The sequence below is a fragment of the Anabrus simplex genome, chromosome 1 (assembly GCF_040414725.1).
Source record: "Anabrus simplex isolate iqAnaSimp1 chromosome 1, ASM4041472v1, whole genome shotgun sequence".
Taxonomy (NCBI): Eukaryota; Metazoa; Arthropoda; class Insecta; order Orthoptera; family Tettigoniidae; genus Anabrus; species Anabrus simplex.
Genome location: NC_090265.1, coordinates 890,163,039 through 890,177,535, shown reverse-complemented (window position 1 = coordinate 890,177,535; position 14,497 = coordinate 890,163,039). Strand labels below are relative to the sequence as shown.

General features: G+C 37.8%; 1 protein-coding gene across 1 annotated transcript in view; it reads right to left on the bottom strand.

The window, feature by feature from the left end:
- Positions 1-14,497, bottom strand: part of LOC136857704 (glycine dehydrogenase (decarboxylating), mitochondrial) — a 110,064-nt gene that overhangs the window by 7,923 nt on the left and 87,644 nt on the right. The window contains exons 16-17 of the mRNA XM_067136568.2: positions 14,144-14,354; positions 10,744-10,851 (exon numbers count right to left, since the gene is read on the bottom strand). Of these exons, the coding sequence (XP_066992669.1) occupies positions 10,744-10,851; positions 14,144-14,354 (319 nt within the window). The remainder of the gene's footprint in view (positions 1-10,743; positions 10,852-14,143; positions 14,355-14,497) is intronic.

Sequence of the window (14,497 nt, the reverse complement as noted above, 5' to 3'; positions counted from 1 at the left end):
ACAAATCTATTTTATAAACACATTTTATAAAAATACTGATGTCCCATTTTATAAAATATAGTTAAATTATGTAATTTTAGGATTCTAATGTATTCATACTTATTGAGCAGTACTAATATGTTGGGAGCCTCCGTGGGTCAGACGGCAGCGCATCAGCCTCTCACCGCTGGATACCGTGGTTCAAATCCCGGTCACTCCATGTGAGATTTGTGCTGGACAAAGCAGAGGCGAGACAGGTTTTTCTCCGGGTACTCCGGTTTTTCCTGTCATCTTTCATTCCAGCAACACTCTCCATTCTCATTTCAGAGCATTTATCAGTCATTAATAAATCACTTTGGGAGTGGCGACCCCACCATACTAATAGCCTATGTATGATTCATTCATTACATCCCTGACCCGGTCAATGACTGGAAAACAGGTTGTAGGTTTTCATTTTTTTGATTTCATTAATATGTCAGTGATTTATTCTGTTTTTCTTTTAACATGTTTGTTTTAGCCATTAACTTTGTGTAAATTATTCAGCTGAAGAAGGCCCAGTTAGGATCGAAACATGTACTGATTTTGAATGTCATGTATATTGTATTGAATAGGTGGATGCGTTTTTGTGATTTCTTTATAAGATTTTGCCGAGCTATATTGTAAGTCAATATGGATCAGGCCATGAAATTTATCACATGTGATTAAGACTTGTCTAACACTGATGGTTTGAACTTGAAAATACTTAGCCTTTGTCTATTGTAAGTGATACTCTCATTTGTGAGCAGATGGCTCACTGTGTGCTAGCCTTCTGAGTGGGAAGTGATGTACAAATTAAATGATAATTTCCACTGATAGCACCGATATGAAAATGAGGCTATTGACGTCTTTTTTGTCTACCATTTCTTCACTGTTGGGGTTCATAGATGATGTTGCTTTTATCATGTACTAGCTGATGTACCTGTGCTTCGCTATGGAATTCTACATTGTATACAGAATTCTAGGTTTGGTAGTGTACATGTTGTGAGTAAGATTGTATTAAATTGTATAGCTCTTAACGTTATCCTAGAAATTCAGAGGGGAAGTCACCAAACGTCTTTCCTTATATGAAGACTGGGTTAGATAATTTTCATTGTAATGGTAGGCCCTCTTGTCTACCATCAGTCACAATCAAGCTGGAGAGTTTTCATTATAATGGCAGACACTCCCTCTCCACCTGCCTTTTTACATCATCAGAAAGACTGTCTTGGTGGTTTTCCCAACTGCAATCAACATAGGTCATTACAATGACGCCAGTAGTATTGTTGCAATTAATAGCAATGCTATCATATGAAATATTCGATCAAATGAAAAACCACACATTTTCTCACTTTTAACGAACTGTACTACCCTGCCAATCTAACAGACCAAAATTCCAGAGCTGGAGTGACCAGGCCGCACACAGTCGTGAGTCTTAAACACTCTTTCATTTTGGGAGGGAGAGTGGGTTGGGGGTAAGGGGGGCGAATAATGTAGAGTCCCAGGGCAAAAACTATGCCCTTTTACTCATGTGTTTAATAGGAGAACCCGATGAGTCGGAAAATCTCAATTCACTACAATGGCAGGGAAAAAATTATCTGACTTGGAGGCAAATTTTTCCTCCAAGCCAGAGGAGAAACCCTCTCTTTCCTGTTATTTGGAAGAAAATGAATGCAGAATTTAATAAAAGTGAAGAAGAAGAAGAAGCTTTTCTTAAGAAATGGCTCTTTTCAGGGTTGAATTTTGAGTTATTTAGTGAATTGTGGTGCTATAATTTGGAACAGGCCAAAACTGTAATTCTAGACGAAGTTATAAGTGAGCCTCTGCCATTATTCTGTTAAGTGTGCACACTGATCATTCCAATCAGTGCATCTGAGTAGGGATCGAATAGCTGGAATACTGTGATGAACTAGTGTGTTATGTACCAGCAGTATCAGAAAATGTATGAACCAGAGGAATGGCATGCTAAAGAAGAAAGTTATTTAACCCCCTAAGCTATTTCCCATCAATATTCAGGCAGGCTTTTATACTCGAACGCAGCACTGATTCTATCTATTGGAGATGAGTGGCAGCATAGGAGACAAAGAATATCACAACAAACAAAGGTCAATGTAATGTTATTGTTGATCAATTTTATAAGCTTTCAATATTCGTTTAGTTTTCTTCTGACTCTGAAATACCACTCGTATCATAGTCAGTACGGTAAAACTGCATAATACATAAATGATCGAAAATTGTATTATCTATAACTTTTGTTAGGTACGTAGTACTTTTCGATAGGACCAATAACATAGGTATTTAAAAATTAAATTTAAGGTGCCCTTCCCTGAACTACCATTTCATCCAGGGTGAATAAAATTATTTATAGCTTAGACTATAGTTTCTTATTCCCAGACTCTATATACCAGTTTTCATTAAAATATGTTTGCCCATTTTCTCGTGGCTCGGCGTTGTTATGGACTTAGCAACAGAAATAGAAATTCTTGAATATCTCTGTTATCATAGCCAGTACGGTAAAAATGTATAAGGCATAAATGATCGGAAATTTAATTCTATACAACTTTAGTTATGTAGTATTTATTTATCAATGGGGCCACTAATAACATACAGTAAATATTTGAGAATTAAATTTTAGGCCTTCCCCTAAACTACCATTTTACTCAGCATGAATAAAATGATTTATAGCCTAGATTGTAGTGGTCATTCCCTTACTTTACATACCAATTTTCATTAAATTATCTTCAGCTGTTTTCTCATGATGCATGTACAGTCATACATACAGATAGACAGAAATTACGGAAAAGTAAAAACTGCATTTCCTTGTTACTGTCAACATGACTGATACAGAAATACTATTCTTTTTAAATTTTGAGCAATGTACAGACAAAACTCTTGTTTTATATATATAAATGTATGTTGACCCAAACCTACAGCAGTATAACAGTGACATGTTTTGCAGCGCTGGAAACAGTCACTAACATGTCCTTGTTGCAGTCTGTATTAACCAAGGTCGAGAAGGAGAAAACTTATGCCAAAGTAGTTTTTCTCAACATTCAGAAGGTGTTTGATAACATTGGCTATTTGCATCTGAGAAGAGGAGTCCTGCTGTTCCATCAAAACTTGTCAGACTATTTTTTTTTTTTTTTTTTTTTTTTTCCAAGACAGCAATGAAACCTGAATAGAAGTGAACTTCTCTGGAACCAAGTTCATAAAATTAAGAAGGGGCCGTCACTATCACGTACACTTTATAACATAACAACTGACCGTATCCTCAATGAACTCTTTGAGAATGCAATATCTAGAGAATATAGATTTCCTCTTGTACCATGTCTGAAGCCTGGAGCCTCTGTGGTTCAGGCGGCAGCACATCGGCATTTCACCACTGGGTTCCGTGGTTCAAACCCTGGTCACTCCATGTGAGATTTGTTCTGGACAAAGTGGAGGTGGGGCAGGTTTTTCTCTGGATACTCCGGTTTTCCCTGTCATCTTTCATTCCAGTAACACTCTCCACTATAATTTCATTTCATCTGTCAGTCATTAATCATTGCCCCAGAGGAGTGCGACAGGCTTCGGAAGCCGGCACAATTCCTATCTTCGCCACAAGATGGGGGCTTCATTGATTCCATCCCTGACCCGGTCACTGACGGAAAACAGGTTGTAGGTTTTCATTCACCATGTTTGAAGCCTCTTACAGTGCTTGGTTTTGCAGATGGTACTATAGGTTTTAGCAAAGATGAAGCTTCTGCTCAAGAACTTGCCAGTGTGCAAATAGAATGGTTCAGAGAGCTTGGTTTAAGCATCGGCATGTCTAAATTGGTATCCCTCGATATAGCTAATTGTCAATTTACTGATGAAGTAATTTCCACACATGATGGAGGAATTAAAGGAATATTGTAAGACGAGTCTGTCAGATACTTCGGAGTCAACTTCTGGAAAGTAATTACATTTAATATGCAGACAACAGTACAGGGATTACATCTCAAATAATTAGAGTTGCCATCATCTTCTACTCTACTCACACCCATTTCAGATGGTATCCTTGAACAGTATCCCACTCAGATTTCTCAGATAGTGATAAAATGATGAAATACACCCTCAGGTTTCAATCGACATGCCTGATAGTTAATGCATTTTTCAATTCCTTGATGTATAGTAAAGATTTGGTACTAACAATTTCTTTATGATTTGAAACAATGGTTTTGATATGACAATGTCTCATACTGCAGCATGCATGGAAATTTGACATGATGAAAATCGGTCTTCTATCACAGGCTGTTTCTGGCAAACAGTAATTGATACTTTCAACATTCTGATATAACTAGGTAATTCAAGGCCTCATATAAATGGCACAAGAATACATTTAGTGTAATGATTAGGGGTCGGATTCTTATGTAGGCTAATTACATATTCTGTTCTTTCACTTGTACACAACCAAAAATGAAAAATGTTGGCAGAGTGTGGTTCTGATATGGTTATACCTTTGTTTCATTTTATATATGTTTACATATTCTTAGTAATAATTCATACTTTTACATATTATGTGAAGAATGTAACATTTTTGTACATATCTAGGTAATTACTTAAAAAAAGTGTCAGCTGGTTTTATTTTTCAGACTATAGAAAGTGATTGGCAAATTTCATCTCATATAGAATATATTTTAATAATTGGTAAGGTTGGGTTTAAAATTCCTTGAAAATTAGGATTTCTAACCCATTGTCTGTGAAATACAGTAGGAACAAGTGCATCAACTGCATACAACAGCACTAATCCTTTCTCAGACTCTGGAATGGCTAGGTGCCTATCATTGGTCAGAGTTTCTAATAAACTCCATGCAGTCTTGAAATGAAATCTAGGTTATTCAAGCTCTTTGTCTGTTTGCAAGATTATTGGTGGCAAATAAGAAGAGCCCCTGGAAGGTATTTCACCCAGCTAGTTTTGTCTTCTAAAATATGCACCAGTGACTTCCTGCGATGTTAAACGGTCCTTCTCAGCCTACAAGAAAATGTTATAGGATCAGCACCAAAACATCATAATGGAAAACAAGAAGTACTTTGTGACACGCTGTGCATCACGATAAAAATGTTACTGACTATTTTTGTTATTTGACAGGGGTTTGAGGACAATTTCTATATTAACTTTATTTAGTAATATTTAGTGGTTCATGTTTGTGGGTGGTTCATGTTTGTGGGTTACTGTAGTCACGTTCTAGTTCGTGAACCATGGGCAACGGCTGAGTGGCCTAGTAGGTGGTCCTGAGAGTCGGGATACCAGTTGCTATGGAATGGGAGTGGGCATCTCGGACATATTCTGAGTCGTGGCCCTCCTTGTGCTCAGGCGGCTAGGACTATACAATTCACCGGTGGTCCATAACTCGTTAGAGGAGAGATCCTCACTTGGACTATGTGCAAGTAGGGCAGCATCCTGCTTCATGAATTTACCGAGCTCAAAACACTTTAAGCAAGCCTCGGACCTATGGGAGTAATGGAGTCCCACTCCCATTTGACAGGCGAGGGACTCCTTGGAAACAACTTGGCGAACAAAATGGAATTCGATGGGGAGCTGAGTCAACAAAGAGGATGCATCTGGATGTGCTAGGAGTAAGTAATATTCGGGTAAGGGGAGATAATGAGGAAGAGATAGGAGATTATAAAGTGTACTTGACGGGTGTTAGAAAGGGAAGGGCAGAGTCTGGGGTACGGCTCTTTATCAGGAATACCATTGCACGCAACATAGTTTCTGTTAGGCACGTAAATGAGCAAATGATGTGGGTAGATTTGTCAGTGGGAGGAATTAGGACAAGAATTGTGTCCGTGTATTCACCATGTGAGGGTGCAGATGAGGATGAAGTTGACAAGATTTATGAAACATTGAGTGACATCGTGGTCAGGGTCAACAGCAAGGATAGAATAGTGCTAATGGGCGATTTCAATGCGAGAGTTGGGAATAGAACTGAAGGATACGAAAGGGTGATTGGTAAATGTGGGGAAGATATGGAAGCTAATGGGAATGGGAAGCGTTTGCTGGACTTCTGTGCTAGTATGGGTTTAGCTGTTATGAATACATTCTTCAAGCATAAGGCTATTCACCGCTACACATGGGAAGCTAGGGGTACCAGATCCATAATAGACTATATCTTAACAGGCTTTGAATTCAGGAAATCTGTTAGGAATGTACGAGTTTTTCGCGGATTTTTCGATGATATAGACTACTATCTGATCTGTAGTGAACTAAGTATCTCTAGGCCTAGGGTAGAGAAAGTGAAATCTGTCTGCAAACGAATAAGGGTAGAATGTCTCCAGGACGAGGAAATTAGACAGAAGTACATGAATATGATTAGTGAGAAGTTTCGAACAGTAGACAGTAAGCAGGTTCAGGATATAGAAAGTGAATGGGTGGCATACAGGGATGCTGTAATAGAAACAGCAAGGGAATGCCTATGAACAACTGTGTGTAAAGATGGGAAAAGGCAAACATCTTGGTGGAATGATGAAGTGAGAGCAGCCTGTAAATGTATAAAGAAGGCTTACCAGAAATGGCTCCAAACAAGGGCCAAGGCAGACAGGGATTGGTACGTAGATGAAAGAAACAGAGCGAAACAAATAGTTGTTGAATCCAAAAAGAAGTCGTGGGAAGATTTTGGTAATAACCTGGAAAGGCTAGGTCAAGCAGCAGGGAAACCTTTCTGGACAGTAATAAAGAATCTTAGGAAGGGAGGGAAAAATGAAATGAACAGTGTTTTGAGTAATTCAGGTGGAGAGGTGGAGGGAATATTTTGAACATCTTCTCAATGTAAAAGGAAATCATCATGGTGGCGATGCAAACAGCCAAGCTCATGGGGAGGAGGAAAATGATGTTGGTGAAATTATGCTTGAGGAAGTGGAAAGGATAGTAAATAAACTCCATTGTCATAAGGCAGCAGGAATAGATGAAATTAGACCTGAAATGGTGAAGTACAGTGGGAAGGCAGGGATGAAATTGCTTCATAGAGTAGTAAAATTAGCGTGGAGTGTTGGTAAGGTACCTTCAGATTGGTCAAAAGCAGTAATTGCACCTATCTATAAGCAAGGGAAGAGGAAGGATTGCAACAACTATCAAGGTATCTCATTGATTAGTATACCAGGCAAAGTATTCACTGGCATCCTGGAAGGGAGGGTGCGATCAGTTGTTGAGAGGAAGTTGGATGAAAACCAGTGTGGTTTCAGACCACAGAGAGGCTGTCGGGATCAGATTTTCAGTATGCGCCAGGTAATTGAAAAATGCTACGAGAGGAATAGGCAGTTGTGTTTATGTTTCGTAGATCTAGAGAAAGCATATGACAGGGTACCGAGGGAAAAGATGTTCGCCATACTGGGGGACTATGGAATTAAAGGTAAATTATTAAAATCAATCAAAGGCATTTATTTTGACAATTGGGCTTCAGTGAGAATTGATGGTAGAATGAGTTCTTGGTTCAGGGTTAGACAAGGCTGTAATCTTTCACCTTTGCTGTTTGTAGTTTACATGGATCATCTGCTGAAAGGTATAAAATGGCAGGGAGGGATTCAGTTAGGTGGAAATGTAGTAAGCAGTTTGGTCTATGCTGATGACTTGGTCTTAATGGCAGACTGTGCCGAAAGCCTGCAGTCTAATATCTTGGAATTTGAAAATAGGTGCAATGAGTATGGTATGAAAATTAGCCTCTCGAAGACTAAATTGATGTCAGTAGGTAAGAAATTCAACAGAATCGAATGTCAGATTGGTGATACAAAGCTAGAACAGGTCGATAATTTCAAGTATTTAGGTTGTGTGTTCTCCCAGGATGGTAATATAGTAAGAGAGATTGAATCAAGGTGTAGTAAAGCAAATGCAGTGAGCTCGCAGTTGCGATCAGCAGTATTCTGTAAGAAGGAAGTCAGCTCCCAGACGAAACTATCTTTACATCGGTCTGTTTTCAGACCAACTTTCCTTTACGGGAGCGAAAGCTGGGTGGACTCAGGATATCTTATTCATAAGTTAGAAGTAACAGACATGAAAGTAGCGAAAATGATTGCTTGTACAAACAGGTGGGAACAATGGCAGGAGGGTACTTGGAATGAGGAGATAAAGGCTAATTTAGGAATGAACTTGATGGATGAAGCTGTACGGATAAACCGGCTTCGGTGGTGGGGTCATATGAGGCGAATGGAGGAGGATTGGTTACCTAGGAGAATAATGGACTCTGTTATGGAGGGTAAGAGAAGTCGAGGGAGACCAAGACGACGATGGTTAGACTCGGTTTCTAAAGATTTAAAGATAAGAGGTATAGAACTAAATGAGGCCACAACACTAGTTGCAAATCAAGGATTGTGGCGACGTTTAGTAAATTCTCAGAGGCTTGCAGACTGAACACTGAAAGGCATAACAGTCTATAATGATAATGTATGTATGTATGTATGTAATATTTATTTGCTTCATTTTCAGGGCATCAGGGCAACAGGAAATTAGCTACAACAATACATTGCATAAAATACTCTGGGATTTTCAGAGCATAAATTTTTAAATATTTGAAGTATTTTGATTATGCCTTTAATTTGATTATTTAATACTGTCAACATTAGAAAGCAGTAAACTATATAAGTTATCTAAAGCAACAACAATAACTCTTGTCATCAAATATGGAGGTACTTACAACAATTTTGTTGTCTCGTACCATAACTATAACTCTCAAAAAAAAAAAAAGAATATATGAACATTTTGTAAAATGAGTGCATTAATACTATTATATATTTTATGAATATTACATAATTTATTACATATTTTAATGATTATTACATGAAAATCAATATCCTGTTTCCAGTCATTCAATCGGGTCAAGAATGGAATGAGTGAAGCCCACATCTAGCGGTGAGGATAGGAATTGTGCCGACTGCCGAAGCCTGTTGCACTCCTCTGGGGCAATGATTAATGAATGACAGATGAAATGATAGTGGACAGTGTTGCTGGAATGAAATATGACAGGGAAAACCAGAGTACCTGGAGAAAAACCTGTTCCACCTCTGCTTTGTCTAGCACAAATGACATGGAGGACCGGGATTTGAACCACAGAACCCAGCGGTGAGAGGCTGGCACGCTGCCACCTGAGCCATGGAGGCTCTTATGATTATTACTCATTTAATTAAATATTAAATATTAAATTAAATATTTGGAGCATGGAAACCTAGAAGAACCAGTTCGCAGTTCAATTTACATAAAAATCCGGACCCTAGTGATGATGCAGCCTCTCCCCGTGGGGACTTCATTCTTCAAAGACTCAAACATATACTCAGTACACTTAAGAGCACTGCCGTGAGTGAAAGCATCGATTGATTTAAAATTTTATTCTTGCTTTGTTCACAAATAGACAGCCTAATAAATTTGTGAATAAGTGACTGAGAATACCAATCATTTGCACCAAGGTTAATTGGCAATTTGCAATATTGACCCCTCATGTGGGATGCCAATAGACAGATCTCTCTAAGCTCAAGATGATGGTTCCACAACAGTTGCCCTATAACCCTTAGGGACAAAGTTATGCAGGGTTGAAAAAGTGAATATTTCTTAATTTGCTTCATATTAATTTCTGAATGCTAATTTCGACCCATAATATGTGTATCATTAAATAGAGAATCTTAGGCCTGAGATAACAGTACCAGTACCATTATGGTAGATTTAGGATGATTAGAGCAGAAGTTAGGTGATGTATGAAATTATGTAAATCACGAAATCTGTTAAAACATAATATACACCCGGCTGAGCGGCTCAGACAGTTGAGGTACTGCCCTTTAGACTCCAACTTGGCAGGTTCAATCCTGGCTCAGTCCGGTGGTGTTTGCAGGTGTTCAAATATGTCAGCTTTGTGTTGGTAGATTTACTGAAATGTAAAAGAACTGCTGTGGGACAAAATTCTGGCCCCTTGGTGTCTCCAAAAACTATAAAACTAGTTAGTGGGATGTAAAATCATTAACGTTATTATTATTTACATAATATGCTCGGGCTGTAGAATTAGTCCTCCATGGTGCTAAGTGATCAGCCAGATAACTTAGTTCACAATAAATATAATCAATAACGTGATCAGTAAATCAGTACATCAGTTTTTAAGTCTTTCATTATATTTTGCCCACTACGATGCCTTTTCCCTCACTGTAGTTATCACCAGCAACTTGTAGATTTCACCCAGTTCAACTTGTGCTGGGCAATGTTGTCACGAAAACCCAGCTGGAAAATCTCTCCTATGTCCCCACCTGCATTTGTTTATTTGTCTGGCTTGCTGCCATCAGTGATGGTTCTCTTCATTCCACATCAGTATGATAATTTACAGCAATTCTAACAATAAAATAAGTAATTAAGCACACATTGCCATTGCCATTGTTCAAGTATTTGCTTAGCTTTTCATCTGTAGGTGACTTGATAAGGAAGTGTGTTCCAGTAAAAACTATTGTATGCAATGTGCCTTTCAATGGAGTATTGCCAAAAAAGAATCAACTTCAGACCGCAGAATCAGGCTGACATGTAGGAATGTTTGGCTAGCTTCCTACATTTCTTTATAAAACATACAGACATAGCAGAAATTTTGTAGTAGGCCATACTGTGTACTACAATGATTTGTTAAGCTCATTGGAGGGACAATCAGTGTGTAAATGGCTACCAAAATGTATAAGGTTCCATGGTCAAATATGTAGCATTTTTAGTAAAAATGAAAATTATATGTTCTTCATATTTTGTTATTTATTTCATATGAAATGATAGCATACCTATAAGAGCATCGCAGAACCTGTCGAGTTCTTCCTTGTCCTCTGATTCAGTTGGCTCAATCATAAGGGTCCCATTGACAGGCCACGACATGGTTGGAGCATGGAAACCTAGAAGAACCATTATGTGTAACAGGACATTGATCAGTTATCATGATGTTCATAGAATCAGTTGTTAGTGTTACAGTGTAAATAATAAAAAGAACCCAGATGGATTACAAGCAATGGACGCAAAGTTCTTGACTGGCACCTCAGTATAAGACATCGGTAAGAAATAGGTGAAGAAAGATAATCTGTGGAAAGTATTTAGTGTAGAAGAGATAACATGTGAAGTTCATGGCACTGTTACATTCAAAGCCATGACAGCTCCTAATAATAAATATGGTGACAGGCCTATGTGAGCATCAAATTGCAGATTAAAGCTATATATTATGCAGCTAGTCAGCCTCTGGTCCAATTCTTATTACTGTCATATGTTATTTCAGTCAACAAGTGTCACAATACTAAGCTAATTAAACTCGATAGTCAAAGATAGGTAGTATCCGAGAGTGAAGTCGAACTGAAAATACGTTACAGAATTGTTTTAGTGGGTGTAAGCATTTATGAACATTATTACATCATCATCATCATCATCATCATCATCATCATCATCATCATCATCATCATCATCATCATCATCATCATCACCATCACCATCAATTCTCTGCTCCAGAAAAGTTGATGTGGATATTTACAAGCTTCCTCCAGTTCATTCTGTCCATCCACAGTTGTTCTACTTCTTGTTGCCAATTTACATCATGTGTGCAAGGTTTTGAAAATTTTCTTTTCTCAATCATCACAAGTTGATCACCCTCAGGGCCTCTTACCAACAACATTCCTTTCCTTTCTTGGGGTCCTATTTGGAGCCATCCTTCTCATATGTCCATACCATCATAATCTGCTTAATTCAAAGATTTCCAATAGATTCTTGTTCAGTTCAAGTTGTTACTGGATATTCTTTCCTTATTTTGTCTTTTCTTGTCTTTTGGAGACAAGAACAAAGGAACTTCATTTCAGTAGCCTGTAGGCAATTTTTTATAGGTCCAGTCAAAGATGCTGCTTCTATTCCGCATGTTAGAAATGTTAGAAGTTTTGTTCAGTACAATTTTTGAAGCTTGGAGAAATGTGTCACCCCAAAGTAGTTAATGAATGGAGTGGTAGAATTTTGATGCAGCTTGTTATCCTATTGCCTATTTATTGGTTTATGATATTGTCAGAAAAAACATAGCTCCCTAAGTATCTGAAATTATTAATAATATCTGCTTCTTAATTTTGCACTCACAGGTGGACTGCTTCAGGATCTCAACTCATCATCAAACCTACTGATTTGGATTGGATGATTAACAGTCACATTCTTTCAAATACCTCTTAACAAAGATCTAGTTTAGCTGTACTTCTGCTTCTGTTGCACCCCATAGCATAACATCATTAGTAAATATAGGCACATTTGTTGTTTGATCCTTCCTTTTTACTGCTTTTATTTCTTCATCCATTATTATAATGAAGAGAAGTGATGATTGACAATGTCCTTGTTGGAATCTGATCTTGGTTTCAAAACAATTTTCTGGCTCCTTGAATTCAGACACAGCTCTTTGTTTCTTGATATAGATGTTTAGCTCAAACTATAACCTCATGTAGAACTTCTTTAAATCTGAGACATTCCACTATGTACTTACATGGTTTATGATCATATACCTTCTCAATATCCAAAACGACCAACCATAACCATTCTGTTCTTATACAAGTATTTTTCAAAGAGTATTCTTACAGAAAACTAGCAAGATACCCGTACTTTGCTACGGTATTATACTGAAATTTATCATTGAATACTTAACATTTTATATATAATCTGCCAAAATTCACGATCTGACGCCAACGTTCCTCTCAGTTTTCAATCTTTCTTTCCAGCAATCGATTTTGTACTTCCCGGGTTAGCTCCAGATGTTCCGCCCGGTCAGTTGAGTCCCTAAATCTGACCCGTTTCCAACGCGGTCTGCACATTTTGACGATGGTCCAGAACATTATTATTATTATAATTGGAGTGGGTGATATTAGTTGAATTTAGGTTATTATTATTATTGATGTTCTGGACCACGCAGCAAGATGCAAGTCCGCTACTTGGTGGTAAATTACGTCTGCTGCCATTGTCATTGCTGACAATGTGACCAGCACCATTGTCGCACGTAGGCAAGTGCGCGGGATTTCTGGTGATACGAATGATATACTTCCATGCATTATTGACCTTGTTATAGAGGTGAACAATTGCATGGTCAATATCATTCCTATCATTTATTTCAAATGTGTTTAAATTTTTATTTATATCCCAGGAGAATCTACTGTAATCTAACTTTAAGTTCTCCAAAGGAAAAGATGGCTCTTGAAAACAAACCCAGGAAAGATGAAAAATTATCATTTTATGATCAGAATCAAGTAGTACATTATGAACAGTAAAATCAATTGGTCTCAACTCCTTTTTCACCCCACCACCGTTAAGTTGATTCCCCCCCCCCCAAAAAAAAGAAGACGTGTTTCTTTATGTTCAAAGGAGATTCCAAATACAAAAGTTCATGTCAGTTACCTTCAGTTTTGAGATATAGGTATCCCCATGAAAAGAATTCACTTTTTTCACTTCCTTTCAGACTCCCCATCACTATCACTTGTAAGTATGGCTTCAACAAGGCAATGCGTGTTGAGTGGTTTGTGACATTTAGTGAGTATTAGTGGCGTGGAAATTATGACGTATTTTGGTGAAGATGTACTAGACATCGATATTGATTTCAGCTTTGGTGACAGGCTAAAAGAGAGACATTTCATCTCCAAGATTCCATCCACAGGCAAGAAAAAATTATGCTAGCCAGGAATTTGTGTTGTGTCAAAAAATTGGTGTTAAGAAAGATGTAAGAACAATGTATGTTGCTTGCAGAAAGGTACCCTTGTGCTTCAACCCTTGTTTTGAGGCATCATACTAAACTAAACATGTAAAGTTAAGATACAAATACATTTTATTATTATTTCAAGTAAATAATTTTTTGAAAACATTCAGTTAAATACAATGCACATTTGATCAAAATAATTTATGATAAATCTACATCCACAACGTGGGGTGGGCAATTCCTGCTCAATGACAATTTATCGCCCATAACGGGGAATGGATTGAAGTTTAAAACTGTAATTTAAGTGTTCCAAAAATATATTACCAAGAATAAGTTCTAAGTTGCACATGCTCATTAAGAAAATTTTGAACTAGTTCAGAACCAGTTTGGAATTTTTTTTTTTTTTTTTTTTTGCAACCAACTCTATGCCTCCAAAATATTAAATAAGTGTGGAAGACATGATTGATTGTTTTTGTATGCTGAGTGTTTACCATAATCCATCAGTCTCTTGGCAATATCAACAGCCTCTATGTTAGCAGTCTTCTTGAAGTCCCGTACATCAAGGATGAACTCGTGAGCAACCAGAGCACTCTTCTGTCCTTTGTACAGGGTGCGGTAGTGTCCCTCTAGTCGACGACTCATATAGTTGGCATTGAGAATTGCTACCTGAGTGGCATGACGAAGTCCACGAGGCCCCATCATCTGTTGAACAAAAGAGGTTTTTTAAATTCTTTGTACTGAACTCTAAGGAAACAAAGACAGGGTTGTGGAGTAGATGATTTGTCAGATGTAACATGTTGCAAGTGTTTTGTTTGGTCTCAACATCAGACGTGATATGATGAATT